The sequence below is a fragment of the Lithobates pipiens genome, unplaced genomic scaffold, assembly GCF_037356315.1.
Source record: "Lithobates pipiens isolate NorthernLeopardFrog02 unplaced genomic scaffold, aLitPip1_a1.2 Scaffold_25, whole genome shotgun sequence".
Taxonomy (NCBI): domain Eukaryota; kingdom Metazoa; phylum Chordata; class Amphibia; order Anura; family Ranidae; genus Lithobates; species Lithobates pipiens.
Genome location: NW_027507787.1, coordinates 29047523 through 29067938, shown reverse-complemented (window position 1 = coordinate 29067938; position 20416 = coordinate 29047523). Strand labels below are relative to the sequence as shown.

The following is a 20416-nucleotide window of genomic DNA, read 5'->3' as shown; positions in this document are numbered from 1 at the left end:
ACTGAGGGGGTTTGGTACAAAATACAAATCACGTGATGCGTCACACAGCTGGCTATAGGACACACATCACCGTTAGAGGTTACACTGTACGCTTCACCTTGTCACTTTGTTCGCGTGCGCGGGCGCCCCGCCCCGCAGCTTACGCGCCTGCGCGGTATACACTCCCGAGCAGCGATCTGACAGGCTGGTCCCATGACAAGAACACCGGCCTTAGCCAAGCCCCCACTGACGTCACCCTCCCCGGGCTCCATTGCTCGCAGTGACGCCCCCTCCCGCACGTTGTAGTGATGGGGGATCCTGCGGAGCCCGAGGCGGCCTCCTCTCCCCGCCTGCAGAATGGTTTTCATCCCCCGGTGCTGGTGAACGGGGAGAGCAGCCGGGTCCCGGGAGAGCATGGGCCGCTCCGAGCACACCAAGACAGTGCGCACCACCAGGGATCCCCGGCCAAGAAGAGCAGAATGAGGAGGAGGAGCAGACCCCGTGAGTGGGACAGCTGGGGGGATTGTTCCCTGCTATCATCTGATTGGTCATTGTGGTGTCATTCATTCCCATGTCATCATCTGATGCTGCATTGTGGTGTCATTCATTCCCATGTCATCATCTGATGCTGCATTGTGGTGTCATTCATTCCCATGTCATCATCTGATGCTGCATTGTGGTGTCATTCATTCCCATGTCATCATTTGATGGTGCATTGTGCTGTCATTCATTCCCATGTCATCATCTGATGGTGCATTATAGTGCATTGTGCTGTCATTCATTCCCCTGTCATCATCTGATGGTGCATTATAGTGCATTGTGGTGTCATTCATTCCCCTGTCATTATCTGATGGTGCATTGTGGTGTCATTCATTCCCCTGTCATCATCTGATGGTGCATTGTGGTGTCATTCATTCCTCTGATCAATTCAGCCTCACCAGTGAACATCAGATGCAGACAGCCAGTGAAGAGAGAGGAGAGCCACTGCTACTGCCGCCTTGTTGATTAGAGTGCCGGGAACATCACAGCTTTAATTTCAATAGCTGTGTGTTTCCCACCGCGTGCCGTCACATACAGCCCCTCCTCTATGTGCAGGCACTTTGATAGACAGATCACCCATCCAATCCTGGGACGGTGATCTGTCTATCAAAGTTCCCCGGTCAAGGGGGAGGGGCTGTATGTGACGGCACGCGGCTAGGAACACACAGCTATTGAAATGAAAGCTGTGATGTTAACGGCGCTTTAATCAGGCAGCGGCTCTGCTGCGTTATAGGACACCCTGATGACGGGCGGCACCAGGGTCGTGGGCGGAGCCCCCGCCCCCTTTTCGGCTCCATTATCGGCCGTTTTTCTCTTTCGGCAAATTGCTGAAAAGGCAATTTTCGGCTTATATGCTTCAGCGGACAAAATTTCCTGAATTAATTTCCGTGTCATCATCTGATGGTGCATTGTGGTATCATTCATTCCCGTGTCATCATCTGATGGTGCATTGTGGTATCATTCATTCCCATGTCATCATCTGATGCTGCATTGTGGTGTCATTCCCATGTCATCATCTGATGGTGCATTGAGGTGTCATTCATTCCCATGTCATCATCTGATGGTGCATTGAGGTGTCATTCATTCCCATGTCATCATCTGATGGTGCATTGAGGTGTCATTCATTCCCATGTCATCATCTGATGCTGCATTGTGGTGTCATTCCCATGTCATCATCTGATGGTGCATTGAGGTGTCGTTCATTCCCATGTCATCATCTGATGCTGCATTGAGGTGTCATTCATTCCCATGTCATCATCTGATGGTGCATTGAGGTGTCATTCATTCCCATGTCATCATCTGATGGTGCATTGAGGTGTCATTCATTCCCATGTCATCATCTGATGCTGCATTGTGGTGTCATTCCCATGTCATCATCTGATGGTGCATTGAGGTGTCGTTCATTCCCATGTCATCATATGATGCTGCATTGAGGTGTCGTTCATTCCCATGTCATCTGATGGTGCATTGAGGTGTCGTTCATTCCCATGTCATCTGATGGTGCATTGTGGTGTCATTCATTCCCATGTCATAATCTGATGCTGCATTGTGGTGTCATTCATTCCCATGTCATCATCTGATGCTGCATTGTGGTGTCATTCCCATGTCATCATCTGATGCTGCATTGAGGTGTCGTTCATTCCCATGTCATCATCTGATGCTGCATTGAGGTGTCGTTCATTCCCATGTCATCATCTGATGCTGCATTGAGGTGTCGTTCATTCCCATGTCATCATCTGATGCTGCATTGAGGTGTCGTTCATTCCCATGTCATCATCTGATGGTGCATTGAGGTGTCGTTCATTCCCATGTCATCATCTGATGGTGCATTGAGGTGTCGTTCATTCCCATGTCATCATCTGATGGTGCATTGAGGTGTCGTTCATTCCCATGTCATCATCTGATGCTGCATTGAGGTGTCGTTCATTCCCATGTCATCATCTGATGCTGCATTGAGGTGTCGTTCATTCCCATGTCATCATCTGATGCTGCATTGAGGTGTCGTTCATTCCCATGTCATCATCTGATGCTGCATTGAGGTGTCGTTCATTCCCATGTCATCATCTGATGGTTCATTGTGGTGTCATTCATTCCCATGTCATCAGCTGATGGTTCATTGTGGTGTCATTCATTCCCATGTCATAATCTGATGGTTCATTGTGGTGTCATTCATTCCCATGTCATCAGCTGATGGTTCATTGTGGTTTCATTCATTCCCATGTCATCATCTGATGGTTCACTGTGGTTTCATTCATTCCCATGTCGTCATCTGATGGTTCATTGTGGTGTCATTCATTCCCCTGTCATCATCTGATGGTGCATTGTGGTGTCATTCATCCTCGTGTCAACCTAGGGCCATCTGATTATGCATTGTGGTATCATTTATTATCATGTCATCATAGGAGCATCTGATGGCCGCACTCACCTCAGTGCATTGTGGTGTCATTCATTCTCGGTTCATCATAGGACCATCTAAGGTACATTGTGGTATCATTTATTCTCATGTCGTCATAGGGGCATCTAAAGGCCACACTTGGCTCAATGCATTGTTGTGTCATTCATTCTCATCATGCCATTGTGTTCATTGTGGTGGAGTGATGTGCTGCCATTCATTCTCGACCACAACCCCCATCTACCCGCCCATGAATATGTGCAGCCAAAAGATGGTTCTGTGTGTAACCCTTTCTGGCACCTCACCCCTCTTGTCATTGTCCTGCAAAGCATGTCCATTGGCTGGGTCACTGGGCGCTGTTCAGGATGAATGGCACTGCATTGCACTGATGCATATAGAGTCCGTTCACCCTGTAACGCGCTTAACCTTGCATGCACGTAGTTCTGTTGTTATACATAGACGGTGGGCACATCACTGCACTGTTTAGGAAAATACGAGCTGTCAGATTTTTATCTGTGTGCTACTTTACATCAAAAAATACAAATAAAAATGCAGAAAAATGGCAGAGACCTAGGCGTGAATGGGGAAAAAAAATGGCAACAACCCAAACCTATAACTGACCTTAACAGCAAGGAGCACATAGGACAACGCATGTCAAAAAAATAGCAAACAAAGATTCCCAGCTCATTTACCAGTCAGCCTGCAACAAACTGAATTCTCCTGTCTGACAGTTCACTTTAAAACCAGGGGTTAAGTTTGCACACATTTGCAAATACATATGTAAAGCCCCATACACACTATGAGTTTTTCCTTCAGATTTACCAAAACCATATAATATGAGGTCAAACCTTAGGAGTTTGAATGTGTATGCAATCAGGCAGGCCCTTGCACTACATGGATTTGGTAAATCTGAAGTAAAAACTCGGCAGAAAAACTGATTGTGTATATGGGGCTTAAGCTAGAGCAGCCACATCACAGCACCCCAGTGTACTGCAGTCTTAACTCTCATTTTGAGAGCCTCCATAATAGGAGCACATATATAATAATGGATAGATTGAGGGCAGCTATGCCTGGAGGGAGCCTATCCCTCCCTAAAGGTATACGGCAGCAATGGACACCCAGCAATAGCACAATGACAGCGAAGATATCCAGTGCGCACCCTAACTAAATCACCAACAGTACAAACAAATGGCAACCACCACATCCTATAACTGGCCTTTGCAGCAAGGAGCACATGGAAGGGTGACGCATGTCAGAAAACAACAAACAAGCTGTGAATGGGCCCTTGGTGTGCATGCTTCTGTAACTAGAAGGTGTGACGGGTCCTGGGTGACCGCACATAGTAATCAGGGTGTGTGCATCGGGGCGCGCTGTGTCAGGGGAGAAGGTGGCGCTACATTTATCTGCCTACTCTTGTGCTTTCTCCAAAAGCAAAGTGCAGCACTAATCAAAAAATCAAATAAGAGGGTTTTTTTTTTTCTTCTTTTTAGGTTTTATATGGTCTAGATACGATTTCTGCTTCCCTATTAATCTAATCACTATGGATATTTTTGAATTTCACAACAATCATGTTATTAACACTGAAGGTGTTTTTGATGAATACTCTTGTTCTTTGGCTGCCTCTCTAAAATAAATGGGCCGCCTTAAGACAATGCAAATGAGTGCACAGCATACCAGCCAGATGTGAAAGGGCCCATTTATTCCAGTGCTGCACAATGCAATGGAATGCATGTAACACACATTGGTGTGATCTGATGGTACATTGTGGTGTTCTTCACCTGGCCAAAAAATGCACCACAACTTGTTAACACGATACATTGCATTGCAGTATGCTGTGTTCCAGACATGAAATATGAACAAAAAAAATCCCTCTATAGTGTACTTCTCTCAACCCAGAGCACTATAAATGTCATTTCTGTCTGCTGCCTTGTTCCTCTATCAAACACAAAATAGTGCAGCGCTAAAATATACTAAAAATACATAGAGATAATAACTAGCCGCTATAAAACACATAGAGAGACCCAAGTTGTGAAGTTTGAAAACCAAGGATGACACAAACGAAGGCACCAGCAGATAAGAGTACACTCCTCGATAGTGATCAGGTTGCTCAAGATTTGTATAATTGATGTGCTTCCACCACCGGAGATAAGGCCACTCACCTTAATCTCTGGACCTCTGAATTAACTGAAAGGTCATTCAAGCAGTCCCCACCGGGGCAATCGTAGGATGACTAAATGCCTCTTAGCTCATCCAGTGAATGAAATCCAGCCTCAGTAGTGCAGCAACAGTATAGTACTCTCTCATGGTTCATGTAAAATTAATGAGACATATATAGTGCTCTCCGTTTTAATTAAAACTGCCTTTTTATTAAAATAGAAATGCTACTTACAAACATAGAACTGAAACCACAGTGCTAGGCTGAAAAGCATAGAAGATAGTCACAGACCCTCCCACACGCGTATCGTCCCCGTGGGTGGGACTTCTTCAGCAAATTACGGGGGCTCGTGAGTCGGCTTCTCTTTATATATATTCCACCTTGCTTAACTGGTATGTGAAAACCTGCCCCTACAGTGTGCACTACCAAAACGTCATGGAGGATTGTGGGGCGTGGTTGTCTTCCAGAAACCCGCCCTCCTCCATGTACACTGCCACAGCAAAATTCAAGGGGCGTGGTTGGTATCCAGAGCCCGCCCCTACACAATACATTGCCGAACCATCACGAACACCCATAGGATGTGTTTAGCATCTGGAAGCCCGCCCTCCCTGGCGCACATTGCCTCAGCAACATTCAAAAGTCGTGGTAGGTATCTGGAACCAACCCCGCTAAGGGGCGTAATGGATGTCCGTAGATCTTCCTTCTTCCCCGTACATTGCCACAGAAGCAAAGACACATGGGAGGCACAATTGACCTTCGGACTTCTCCTCTCAATAGTGTATGTTCCCATAGTTAAACAGAAGCCCAATAGGTCATGTGGCTACAGAACATGATCCATATGCTCGCCCCGGTTCTGGACACCAGAGATAGACAGCACGTAACAGAGTACATATGACCCCTCTTCAACCACGTCAATGAATGGAACAAAACACTTTTAAAATCATAACCATAATCTGATGAATAATCACCACTTCCATATTCCTGGAAGCAAACATACATCATTTTATAAAATTTAATTAAAAACGTCAACCACCACCTTTTCCTGAATACAAAATATATGCATATTAATAAACATTTATTTAAAACAACAACACATTTAAAATTACATTTCGAAAATCCTACAATCCTTATATATAACCACAGAACTCTATCCTTATCCCTTACCGATCAGAGATAAAACAGTTCAGATCGAACTCCATGTTCAACCCTGTGGGGACCCCTACCTTCGTTTCATATACCCAAAATGATTTGCGGCAACTCAATTGCCAAATAAAATTGCATCCCCTCCAGTGATTGGTCACTTTCTCTACTCTCCAAAATTTCAACCCTGCAGGGCTACAATTGTGAAACAAACAAAAATGTTTGGAAACATGCATTTTAAGACCTTTTTTAATATTGTTCATGTGTTCTCAAATCCTCACACGTAAGGGTCTGGTACTGTAGGCCACACTCGCATTCTAACATATACATGACACCCACTGTGTTACATGTTATCAGCTCTTTAAAGTGGAAGTAAACCCATGGATTTAAACTATCAAACCATCCAATGGCTGGTGTCATAACGAATCACATGTGTAGCACCATAGCAGTTGAAGATTAAACGCAGGCAAAGATGGCAGCTTCCTTGGCTGAAAACGATAGGGGAATTTACTTCCACTTTAATTTGATAACTTTTATAGGTGGCAGAAGCAACTAAGTTTTTGCATTCCTCTATCAGCATGAATCAATTCTGATAAGTTTTCCTGACACCAACAACAAAATGGTGGCAGGGGCGGGATCTCCAGCTGATTGACAGCCTCGGCTCTGTTCCTGGGTATTGTGGGAGGGGGGTGTCCCTTTCCTCCAATCGGCTCTCACTGAGCTCTGCAGAGTGCAGTGCCAGCTCCCGCCCCCTACTTTCTGAAAACGAACAAGCTGTATAAATTCTGGACTTTGAACGGATGTAGAAAAGAGAAGACTGCAGATAAGATGGTACAATTTATGTATGAGGGTTTATTTCATCTCTGTGTTTAACCTGAGGCCAGTCACTTCCCTGGGTATATGTTAGTTAGGGTGTACAACCACTTAACACAGCACAACAAGCGTTTTAACACAAGTTGACACAGCTCAGTGGTGTGAATGGGGCCTTACACTGTGCTGGTGTCGGTTTCATAGGAGACAAAAGTTGGCTATACACACTATATGATGCGACTGTACAATCGGCCCTCTGCGGATGGTATGGCCAGGTATTTCTGATTAGCTGAAGTTGCTCCACCTGGGCAGGTCAATGACAGGCTGAGAGGCTCCTTGGCTGTCCTGTGTATGGGCACATGGAGCATTACCTGGTGGGTAGCGTCCCTGGACACAAAGGGGGAGATTTTCTAAGGATACTTTCGCACTGCCTAGCGCCCAGCGTTAGCAGTAAAGCGCCACTAGTTTTAGAGGTGCTTTAACCACTGTTCTAGCGGCGCTTTTTGGCCGCTAGCGGGGCACTTTTAACCCCTGCTCCCGTACCGCCCCAAAGATGCTACTCGCAGGACTTTTTTTTTTCCCGTCCTGCAAGCGCACCGCTCCAGTGTGAAAGCACCCGAGCTTTCACAGTTGGGAGGCATGAGAGGAACTTTACAGGCACTATTTTTTCTCTCTAAAACGCCTTAAAGCGCCTCAGTGTGAAAGTAGCTTAAAACTGCTGATCTCAGAATCTGGTGCAGCTCTGCATAGTAACCAATTAGCTTCCAGGTTTTATTGTCCAAGCTTAATTGAATAAGCTGACGCTAGAAGTTGATTGGTTACTATGGACAGCCTCGCCAGATTCTGTGTGCTCCAGTTTTAGCAAATCCACCCAAAACAGTTTGCGTACGCCTCTGTTTCCTTAACTGCCTGTAATTGCTCCTTGGGCAATTACATGTGGATGATGTCTATCATTAATCTGTTCAGGGTGATTCGCCACAAATGATTGCATCCACCACAGAAATACGCTGATCTGGGTGGCGTATGGAACTAATCGGCCATGTGAATGAGCCCCATAGTCTGTACTGCGCATGGTTCTCAAGGGGGTCATGTTGGTAAGGGAAGTTTTGATTAGACTGTATGATATGGATGACAGTTTTACCATTCAACTGAAAGCTTGTTCCTTAAACGGAGGGGGCGATCAGGTGAAAGATGGTTCTGGGTGCGACAATAAAATGTCAGTAAATCTCTGCTTTCCAGTGACTGGCTATAGGCCGATGACACATGGGTCACAGCGATTTATTGCTAAGAAAATTGTGATCTTGGCTTGGTGACAAAAAATATAATATTATAATTTTTATTTTTATTTATTTTTTTTTTTTTACTGAGTTACTTTGGTTTGCAGTGTGTTCATGTACTTTTATTATGTGCAAACTACTTTTTTTTTATTTTATTTTTTATTTATGCATATATGTTCATTCTGCATCTGGTGTAAATGTGCCCTTTGTTTTTAGCCAAAAATGTCATATTTATTAAAAAGCAGAGTGATGTAGTAGAATATAGAATACTAGCAGTGCAATGCAGATGACATGATATGTATCCAGTGTGCTAGCTGTGTACAGGGGGCTGGGATAGGAGCACATCATCTAGGCTGGTAGCGCTCCCCCCTTTCCCTGTGTATAGGGCTTTCCAGCCTTCCTTCCCATCAGCAGCCATACAAGTCGGGGGTGGATTGGTGAGAACACAGTCAGTAGACTGCTTAAAATCAATGTGCTGTTAAATGCCAGACTGGATCAGCCAATGAGGCGAGCAGAAAGCCGAACACACCTACTGACACCATGGGAGGCCGGGCTGCTAATCAGCCAATGAGCAGGCAGGAAGCATGGCTTTTGTGGCTGCATTGTAAATACCATGTAGAGAAGGCACAGTTCACCGGGCGTTTCACAATTTCTATGCAGGAAAAAAAAAAACACAAAGTGTGACCTTGTTCCTAGTGATTTCACAGCAGACAGTCTTGAAATGCGAAGGTGCTGGTCACATCTCTCCGGATTGTCATTCTGTCACTGAAGGGTTGGAACAGAAAAGCTGCTACATCATACATACAACAATGAAGCTCATTGATGGCAAGAAACATTGTAAGTAGAGATGTGAATGCAGGCGAGGATTGCCCATTGGTGATGAGATGTGGGATTTGCAAGCCGCTGCCTATGTATGTGTGTCTGTAATGATGTATGGGAAAAGAACAAGCCAAGGCGGTGGCATTAGAATGTGCATGACAACACCGGGGATTTTTATGGTCAGCTGACACTTGTAACGTGTGTGTGTGTGTGTGTGTGTGTGTGTGTGTGTACATATGTCTGTCTATACATGCACTGATCCATCTTATGTGTACCATAGTCTTCCTTTTATTCCTCATTACACTTTGTTTTTATATAATTATTACTGTAATAATAATCCGCTCACACATTTGCACCCAGGACTATATATATCCGCTGTAATAAGCAGTCACTCAGATTGTACATTTTGGCAGATGGTATTGTTTCTTACTAGAATTTTATAGTCCTTTTTATTAAAAAAAAAAATGACACAAGACATACTGCATTCCTGACATTTGCCTTTATCTCTGTAAAAATACCAAATGCTTGGGTGACAACAGATTCCCCTGCAGTGAAATCAACGCAGCATGGTCACCCTGTCTAGTGCTGTCACCTCCTCACAAGTAGAGGAGGGGGGGATCCCAGTGTTGTCACCTCCACACAAGTAGAAGAGGGGGGATCCCAGCGTTGTCTCCCCCACACAAGTAGAGGAGGGGGGGGATCCCAGCGTTGTCACCCCCACACAAGTAGAGGAGGGGGGAGATCCCAGCGTTGTCACCCCCACACAAGTAGAGGAGGGGGGAGATCCCAGCGTTGTCACCCCCACACAAGTAGAAGAGGGGGGATCCCAGCGTTGTCTCCCCCACACAAGTAGAGGAGGGGGGAGATCCCAGCGTTGTCACCCCCACACAAGTAGAGGAGGGGGGAGATCCCAGCGTTGTCACCCCCACACAAGTAGAGGAGGGGGGAGATCCCAGCGTTGTCACCCCCACACAAGTAGAGGAGGGGGGAGATCCCAGCGTTGTCACCCCCACACAAGTAGAGGAGGTGGGAGATCCCAGCGTTGTCACCCCCACACAAGTAGAGGAGGGCAAAGATCCCAGCGTTGTCACTTACTCACTCACAAGTAGAGGAGGGCAAAGATCCCAGCGTGGTCACCCCCCACACAGGTAGAGGAGGGGGGAGATCCCAGCGTTGTCTCCCCCACACAAGTAGAGGGGGGATCCCAGCATTGTCACTGATGAAAACCCTGCCATGCAAAGCTATAGCATTGGTCATGTCTGTCTTCTACCTTGGCATTGTGATAGAAAGCATAGCATTAGCCATATCACCTGGAGAGAGAATGGGCAGATGTGACAGAGTACTCTCTGCTTTCTGTTCTCCTGGCACCAGAGGTAAGGGCTCTGTCACACGATACGCAGTGACCTACATTTTCCCACACTGGTTGGGTCACCACTAGGGGGCATAGGAAATAATTGTTTTCTATGTGCCCTGTTCACACCACAGCGCTGGTGTGATTTGTATTGCACTGCAGGAAAAATGCAGCATGTCTACACTTTTCAGCGCCACATGTCACCAAACAGCAACACAACATTCTGCAGTCCAGTGACATGTGAACTGTCACTACAGGACTGTTCAAATAAAGTTGGAAAAAAAAAAAACAAGCAGTGCGCAGAGATGCACATCACACCGCTCTTAACTGGTGTCAGCACTGTAGCCTGCGTGGTAAAATGCAGCATTGTACTGCACAGGCAAGTGTGATCCTAGCCTTAGATTAGAGCGTTGTAGCCTCTGTGATGTATGAAGTGGATTTCCAATGCACCTGAATTAGGACAGCAATGTGAGCGGAATATTCACTCTTATATTTGGTTACATGACCACAAACAAGGGCCCTTTCACGCTGATCAGTTTTTGATGTGGGTTTGGTGTAAACAGAACTTTACCCTCTTCCCCCCACCTCCCAATTTTATTTTATTTTTTCTTCTAAGTCTTACCTACCTGGTGGTGAGTTCTGCTAAATTTTAATACCCACCAACCCAGCAGATCTAGCGTTTTCCAGCTAAAAGACTCTTCTCTTCTGGCAGCGCTCGATCCCGCATCACCATGCTTCCCCATGACATCATCTCTAGGCTGTCAGCTGTTACAGGTTCAGCCAGCGCGCTTCCTGAAGATGCACAGACAGGCCCGCCCCTTCCTCCTTTCTCCAATGAAAGCCTGTCTTCTGGGCTATGTGACATACATATTCTGGGAGGCACAGCGGGCAGTGTGCGTGTCATTCGCCTAAGGCGTGTGACATGCATGGGGAGGCGGGCAGACTTTATATTTATAAAAAAAAAAAAAGCCCTATTCCTGCAGAGGAGGAGGGGTGGAGAGGTGGGATTGTTTTTAAGCAGGCTGAAGGTCCGCTTTAAAAAGCATAACAAAAATGCATGAAAAATGTATCCCTTTAAATCCTATGGAACTCTTTACACCAATGTGCTGCGGGTGCGTTTTTGAAAAGTTCTGCATTTTTGACGCATTATTAAAATGCGCACCAAAAAATGCACCCTTTCTTTGAAATTAATGAAAAACGGTTGCGCTTTTTCGAGTCACTTGTCCATGTTTCACAGGTGCATGATTTGAGTTTATTACCAGAAAATGCATAAAAAAACGCAGGCGTTTGTACGGGGTTTTCTCAGTGGAGCAGCGTGAAAGTGCCCTAAAAGGTATATGGGCTTAGAAGGGGAAAATGTGATTGGTTGATAAAACTTAATAAACAAACTCAGAGGAGGTTTTATATTTTATGTTTTTAGTTGATAACTGAAATACACTTAGAGCCGGTTCACACAGGGGCAACTTGTCAGGCGACTTAGCCACCTGACAAGTCGCGTCCCGCTCTGTGCAATGGAACCGTTCTAATTGGAGCGACTCAAGTCGCTCCGACTTAGAAAAAGGTTCCTGTACGACTTTTGAGGCGACTTGCATTGACTTCTATACAGAAGTCGTTTTGCAAGTCGCCGCAGTGGTCGCCTGAGGTAGTCGCGCTGTAAGTCGTGCTGCCTCAGTGTGAACCGGACCTTACAGGGATGAGCCAATCCTTTGTGCTAAGTGACCATTTAGTGCAAATTGTGTTTTTCTGGTTTAGTTGGGTACTTGTCACTGTAGGCCTTGACCTGCGTTGGGGAGGTTGTAGAAAAATAAGGTCTGTTTGTTGAACTGGTGGTGATTTGACTTTTCAGATGCCCCAAAGGCTTAAAGTACAGTTTGTCTGCAGGTAGAATGTGAAGATTGAAGGGACAGTTGGTTCTGTTACATTTGGCTGTTTGGATCTAAATAGTGGTGATCACATTGTACCGGTGTCGCTAAAGGCTAAACGATGAGTGATCATGGAAAGGTGTGTTACTGTTGACATGTACACAGAGATGTTAGATAGCTATCAATTATCTCTAGGTATAAGACAATAGCCATTGTCATAAATGTAGAGATATTAGATTACTGTTGTCACATGCATAGAAATCTTGGACGACTATTGTATTTATAGAGATCTTTGCTCACTATTGTCATATGCGTAGAGATGTGTGTTTATTTTTATTTTTTGGTTTTTTTTTAACAGAAAAAGTTTTAGATTTCAAGATAAACAAAGTTAAGCAGTGATACAATTCCATAGACCATACATTAAGCACTTGGATATAATACAATAAAGTCTATAACATTAGAGCAGATTAGTGGTAGCAGAGCAAGAGAGAGGAATCCATCCGCGGGGCATATCATGGTGAAGCCGGGGGCACAGGAGGTAGGGGGAGAAGGAGTTCTAGACATCTGAGCAGGGGCGGATAGAGGGGGGGCAGGGAGAAAAAGAGGAAAAAAAGAGGGGGGGGCAAAGGGAGGGTCCGTAGGATACCAGGAGGTTCCTCCACTACCTTATCAAAACTGTACCTGCATTGTATCTCTTCCTGCTCATATCTAACCCATTGCTACCATCCATTTCCTATTCCAGTGGCGACTGTTGCTCGCGTACCCATGCTGCCTACAGTTTGTCAATTTTTTTTAGGACAGTTGCGTCCCAAGTATGTCCGTTTGTATAATGGCAGCGCCAAGTCTATCAGCGTTTTCCATTGTTGTACTGTGCGAGGAAGGGGCTTGTTCCAATGCAGTATGATCATTTTCCTGGCGTGGAAGGCCTCATAAAATACAAGGAGTTTAGATTGTGGGCCTTCCAACGCATCACATACACCTAGTGGCAGTGGGTCACAAGGGACCCTGAGTTTGCCAATAGATTTTATCACCCCCCTCTATGCCTGCCCAGAAAGGCCTGATCTGCGCACACGACCACACTACATGGAAGAAGGATCCAACCCCAGTATCGCATCTATGGCATGTTGGCTGCCTGTCAGGGTAGATCCTGGCAAGTCTCTCCAGGGAGTAGTATACCCCCCCCCCCCCCCAGTTCCCGGGGCCCTCAGCGAGGCCGCGATGGCATGAACTTCCAGACTTATAGCTCTTGGGAATTGGGCCTGGAAAGCATGGCATAACTGCAGATATCTAAAGAACATAAGGTTAGGTAAGGACCAGAGTCTTTTAAGGTCATCAAAGCTGAGCAGCCTTCCGTCAGACACAATGTCACCTAGGGTTTTGAGTTCATGCGTAGAGATGTTAGATCACTATTGTATGTGTAGAAATATTGGATGTCTACTGTCGTATGTGTAGAGATGTTGGACCGCCATTGTCGTATGTGTAGAGATGTTGGACCGGGCGGCCCTGTGGGAGCTTCGTTATAAGGTAAGTGTTTCATAATGAGCTAGTATGTGGTGCATACTAGCTCATTATTCTTTTTGCCTTACAGGTGTGTTTAATTTTTATTTTTTTTCTTCTTTTTTTAATTTTTATTTTTTTTTATTTTTTATTTTTTTTCTGGGCATACAACCGATTTAAACACAATAGAGATTTCTTTTTAAAGTCATGCTGCCCTTGCAGAGTAATCAGTGGTGGAAAATTCAACTTTCCAGTACAAAAGCTGCATAGACTTTTTTTTTCTCTGTGATCTTTTCCTTTTAATATCATTCTTTGTCACATATTTTTCTTTGTTCTTTTTTGTACAGATGAACACAGGGTTTACTTCTATGAGCAGGGAAACAGTCGTTTGTAAGAAATAATCCTCAGGCTAATAAGTGTTTTGCATCTGAAGGTATCTACGGAAGTCTAAGGCAGCCCATAAATGAGTCCCTTATTTTTATTTTTCAACCCACTGCGATTCTGCCCACGATTTCAAAATGCACATTGCGAATTTCAGATGCCATTCATTTTAATGGCACCTAAAAGTGTGCTGCGGTGGTTGTCTCATGATAAATCGCGGCAAACTGCATCATGTGAAGTTTGTCGCCCAAAAAAGGGTCAGGAGCTTCTTTCTGGCGACAAATGACCGCACCACATTTTTAGGTGTCATTAAGGCTCCTTTCACATCTGGGCGGTTGCATTCCCAACCGCTTTGTAAAACTCACAAATCACACCACACTTGTTCAGGTGCCATTTATTTTCAGTGGCACCTAAATACGGGTTTGATACTGAGCTCCTGTCCTTTTTGAACTACAAGGTTTGCGTGATGTGGGTTGCCGCAATTGCAACACAATTTATCGATATACGCTCGTGGCAGAATCGCACCAGCATTTTAGATGCTATTGAACATTAATGGCACCTGAGCAGGCATGGTGCAATTGGTCAGTGTTGTAGAGCCTTTTTGGGATTGTGGGCAGAAACGCTGAGATTCTTCCCGAGATCGCAAAAACGCCCAGGTGTGAACGGGGCCTTAACTGAATAGCATCTGAAATTTGCATTGTGCGATATGTCATTTTAGCAGAGCGTTTTGAAGTTCGCGGACAGAATTCTAAATGCGGGGTACCCCTAGCTGTCCTGCCTTTTAATTTATCCAGAATCAGCGGGATTGCACAGCAGTCATCTAATGTCTGTACAGAGCTTGCAATGCCTACTTGGACAATTTTGGAGAGTTAATTGTTGGTGTAGTCTACATTTATATACAAGATGCTTGCTGTGTTGTTAAATACACGTCACTAGTAAGATATTCGTTGAATGTTGTTCCTTTAATAACCATGATGTGACTGCTAAGACCCAAATACCATGAACAATCTCATTCCTCTTTTAATTATAATCCTATTATATACAGGAAATAAACATGCCTCAACACAGTCTTTTTCTAAATGGTTGTAGAAAACCTTGGAAGCAAACCAAAAAATCCAGAAGCTTGGACAATACTGGGACTTCTGGACATCAAACTGCTGCTGTAAGCAGAAGTCAACCGCTGTCTATGGAATGGGGGTCTTATAAAACACAAAATGGAGAGCATTGTACCACCAGAGGCATTGGTGCCCAATCTCCTCCTTCCTTTTTTTTTTTCCTTGATTGTGTAAAAAAAAAAAAAAAAATTTTAATCTGGCTTGATCGGTACTGATCAGTGATTTCTGCATGTTATCAAGTATAGGGCGTTCCAAAGGTCACAGTGTTCTAAATCACTGCGGTTGCAAACTAATGTCAATTTGACCTCGATAAGTTAGAAAATCAAATAAATGTTCTCTTCAAATGACAGTTTTGGAAGAAAACCCTAATAGTGGCCAGCTTTACTGTTGGGGTATCTGAATACTAACGGTTAAAACAGTTTCTAAAAACATTTTATCACCTGTAAACTTATGTATATGGGCACATAATTCTGAATAATAATTTTTATGATTTGCAATGTTCTGGCCTTTTTTTTTTTTGAAGAAATTCTGTCAGGTAAAGGTTAGAGCTGCACAATTAATCGTTAAAAAAATCGTCATCTCAGTTCAACCCCCCCCCAGCGATCTCTATTGAAGAGTTTGCCGATTCTTTCATATAACAAGTGGAGAGACTTATCTGCTCACTCAGCTGTCAACATCCTGGGAGTCTTTTTAACATGAAACATTGTAACTAACGCTTCCTTCTTAGATCAAAGTGATGCAATTTTGTGTGTTAAAAAAAAAAAAATAATAATAATCCAGGCAGTCTTCCAAGTTCTTAACATGTAAATGCAGGAAGTTAACCACTTAAAGTCTAAATCTTTTTCTGACATTTTGTTTCTTAAGTTAAAATGTTTTTTTGCTAGAAATTTACTTGGAACCCCCAAATATATATATATATATATATATATATATATATATATATATATATATATATATATATATATATATATATATATATATATATATTATTTTTTTTTTTTTTTTTTTTTTTTAGCAGAGAACCTAGGGAATAAAATGGCAAGTGCTGCAATATTTTATGTCAGCACTGTATTTGCCCAGCGGTCTTTCAAATGCAATTTGAAAAAAAAAAAACAGTAAAGTTAGCACTTTTTTTTTTTATGTGAAAGATGATGTTATACCGCGAGAATCGTGAGAAAATCGTGATCTATCTTTAAGCTAAAAAAAGATTTACATTTTAGCCAGAATCATGCAGCTCTAGTAAAGGTATGCTTACAAAGATTTTGGAATTTTGTGAGTAAAGCCAAGTCCTTTACGGTTGAGTGGAGTAGAAACCATGTTCCTAGCATGGCACATCTTTCATCATTTGGCAATGATATGGGATACAGGGCTCCAGTGACTTGTATTAAGATGACTACCCCCATAAATCTTAATGTGGAATTGTATCTTTAATGTGTAGGATTTTGGCAATGCTGAGATGACTGAACTCCTGTGCAGGAGTGACATCATCTCGCCCCAGCCAATGGAAATGGCTGTGGACTAATATCTGAAAGCCCTGGGGTTGAAGATGTCAGTGGCCGGTGGGGAACTCCAGCGCATTGCAGAGTTGAATGAGATATCTCCGCTTTAAGACCCCTTTCACACTGGGGTGTTTTTGTGAAGCGCTTGAAAGCCTCATCTGCAATCCCAATGTGAAAGCCCGAGTGCTTTAAGAGCCCTTTCGCAATGTCAGCGCCAGAAAAACGCTCATAAAGCGCCACTTAAACTAGCAGCACTTTACCAGCGTTTTTCAAGCGCTAGTGGGCGCTTTTAACCCCTGCTAGTGGCCAAATAAAGGGTTAAAGGCACCTGCAAAACGCTGCTGCTAAAATCGATTTTCAGACGTTTTGCAGGGGCTTCCCTTTGATTTCAATGGGAAGGGGCGCTTTAGGAGCGGTGTACTCACCGCTCCAAAAGCGCTGCAAAGAAGCTGCTTGCGGGACTTTTTTGACGCCCTGCCAGCGCAGCGCCTCAGTGTGAAAGCACTCGGGCTTTTACATTGGGATTGCAGATGAAGCTTCTTTCAAGCGCTTTACAGGCGCTTTTTTTTTTAATGCTAAAGCGCCTGAAAAATGCCCCAGTGTGAAAGGGGTCTAAGGTGATATCTGCCTATCTAATGGTGGGCTGACATTTTAGGCAGGCTATACATGGAGCGATTATTGCTAGCAGCTATACCAACCGCTAGCGATAATTGTATGTAAAATCCGGCAGGCTGATTATGATCAATCAACTTGGGTACATTTAGCCTGCCCATACATGGTTCAAATATCAGCCAGTTCCTGCTGAACCAGCCAAGTTGTGAACTGTCTAGCCAACCTTAGGTTTGAGGAAGCATCATTTAGTTACATCACTTCAAATTCTCAGCACGTCCATATGCAGGATTTCCTGTAGTATGTCTCTTCTGCCAAAGTCCTAATTCTGAGGGGCTGGTGATACCATCACTTTGCTTGATGACAGCCAAATCAATTGATTGCATCTGGAAATTCTTGCGTATTTTTCTCCTGATAAAATATTGAAAAGCCACCATTTTATCCATAACTCCAGCTACCACTCGCAACGTCTTTCTCTCTCTCTCTCTCTCTCTTTTAACAATGACTTATAATAATCAGCCATGCGATTCCAATCAAAATAGATAATTTCATGATCTTTGGGTCTATGCCTCATGTGGGATAATAGTCCACACCAGGGGTAGGCAACCTTAAAGTGTTGGAGATCTAACTGAACAACATGGGAAGTCAAAAATCACTGGGCACAGTGCCGCCTCCTCACACCAGTTTTAAACCTGTAATTGCCTTACTGCCGTGTCGCAATCACGTGCATTGCACAGCAATCTTGGGTTTAAATCAAGTGGTGAGGAGCCAACGCATCACCTCCTCACCATCTGTCAACTACACTCAGATCACTTTTTAGAGGAGCAGCAGTGCCCATTGCACTTGTGAATGAGCCCTTAGTTGCATTTCGGCAGCAGCACACTTGGGGCACGTTCACACATAAAACCTTGTGTTTGAGTTGTGGTTTTACCGCTCCCAATCCCTACCCCCTTTAGCTGTTGAGGCAGCAGCCAAAGGTATACACGTGCTGCAACAGGAATTAAGCCCCCTGTTGCTTTTGGTGCATGCTAGCGCCTGCCAATCACAACCCATTCAAGTAAATTGGGCCACTCCACGTGGCACATGAGCCGATACTATGGAGGAATCGGCTTATGCGGCTCTTGCTCCCTACTACAGCTCCAAGTAGTCCCTCTGCATTGCACTCTGTTTGATGCTCTGGAATGGCGGGTCAGCAAGCCCAGACCACGATCTACTGGTAAATCCTGATATGCAGGTGTGAACTTGCTTTGTCCCTTTTGAATACCAGGACATTTATGAATGGACCTTGATAGACAAGTGTAACGTAAAGCAAACTTTTAAACGTTTAAAGTCGGCCATACACATAACATTTCTGATCTATTTAGGTACGTACAATCGCAAACAAGCGATTCATCATTGATATAAAATACTTAAAGAGGAAGTAAACCCTGATGGGTTTACTTCCTCTTTTTTTCCCTGCAAAGGTAAAGCATAATGGACTACTATGCATCGCATAGTAGCTCATTATGTGTCACTTACCTGACACAGGAGCCAGCGAAGTCGCCGCTGTCACCTGTAGTCCGCCGCATCCATCTTGGTTGTGGCGTCTCTCGCAGCTCCGACGAATGACAGCGGAGAAGCCGCGATGACGTCACTCCCGCGCATGCGCACGGGAGTCGCGTCTCGGAGCTCCGACGCTGCCATTCGCCGGAGCCGCGATGACGTCACTCCCGCGCATGCGCACGGGAGTAGACAAATTTGGCAAATCCATTCTTGGACTTGCCGCATTTAGTGCGCCTGCGCGCCGCTGTCTACGGCGCATGCGCCGTAGACAGCGGTGCCCATTTTCGGGCAAATATCTCCTAAACCATATAGGTTTAGGAGATATTACTTGGACCTACAGGTAAGCCTTAATCTAGGCTTACCTGTAGGTCAAAGTTGTTTGGAAGGGTTTACTTCCATTTTAAGGTTGCAACATGCACAATCTTGTTCCACACTTGGCTGAAAGTATCAATTGAAAACACGATTAATCAGGTAGAAATGTAAACAAGCTATTAAATATATATGTTTATTCGATCTGAATTGCACAGATATTTTGCTCAAATGATCAGAAACTACAGACAGAGTTCCAACACCACCGATCAATTTAGAGTTTAAGGCTGGGTTCACACCGTTGCGAATTGGATACGAGTTTGCCGCATCCAATTCGCAATGGCAGGAGATTTTGACCGGTTCTCTATGGAGCCGATTCACATATCTCCGCAGCGGGTCTGGTGCGTTTTTCACAAAAATACTGTGTCTTTTGGTTTGTTTTTCAGATCTGAATTCAGCCCAAAATTTGTGCTGAAATCGGACCTGAAATGGTGAACCAGGATGCACCGGACCCCTGCTGTGACCCGCATGCGGGTTCGTATGTGAACCCAGCCTAAATCTCTTGTGAGCTCACTAAATCATTGATATTAATATGTGTGTGGCCTGCATTAGATAGCGTGACGAAGGGTTAGAATCTCTGTTGGTGGTTATTGCTCCCTAGGTACCTATGCCTTCACTTTCTTTCCACTGCCTCTGAAAAATCCTCCATAATAGGGATATTGTAAAAAAATAAATAAAAATAAAGGTCTGAACCTTTCCCAGGTTATCTTATGGATAGGGAGAAGGTTTTGATGGATTTCCCTGTACACATTTTCATATGATGTACTCATGTACCCTTAGGAGCTGCACTTCGCCTTCCTTGGCAACCACTCCATCACAGTGCTGAATGTTGAGGCCAGAAGGATATGTGAAACCACTTGTTACTAAATTACTTAGTAACTTTTAGTGTCCTAATGTGATTAACCTAGGGGAATATATAGACCGATCCTATTAAGTAAACCAAGACCCAGAGTTATAAGTGAGCCTAAACGTTCCTGTTTAAAGTCAGTGGTACAAGGAACGTTGCTCGTGCATATAGTAATGTTTACTAGTACTCAATAACAGTAACTAACTTTAAATACCTTTCCCATGGAAATAAC

General features: G+C 44.2%; 1 protein-coding gene across 2 annotated transcripts in view; it reads left to right on the top strand.

The window, feature by feature from the left end:
• The first annotated feature begins 231 nt into the window (after nt 1-231).
• Nucleotides 232-20416, top strand: part of PANK1 (pantothenate kinase 1) — an 80294-nt gene continuing 60109 nt past the window's right edge. The window contains exon 1 of one of the 2 annotated variants that reach the window (XM_077454197.1): nt 232-480. In XM_077454197.1, the coding sequence (XP_077310323.1) occupies nt 288-480 (193 nt within the window). In that variant the 5' untranslated portion in view covers nt 232-287. Of the gene's footprint in view, nt 481-8910; nt 9131-20416 lie in introns of those variants that run through there. The other variant, XM_077454198.1, reaches the window with a different exon arrangement.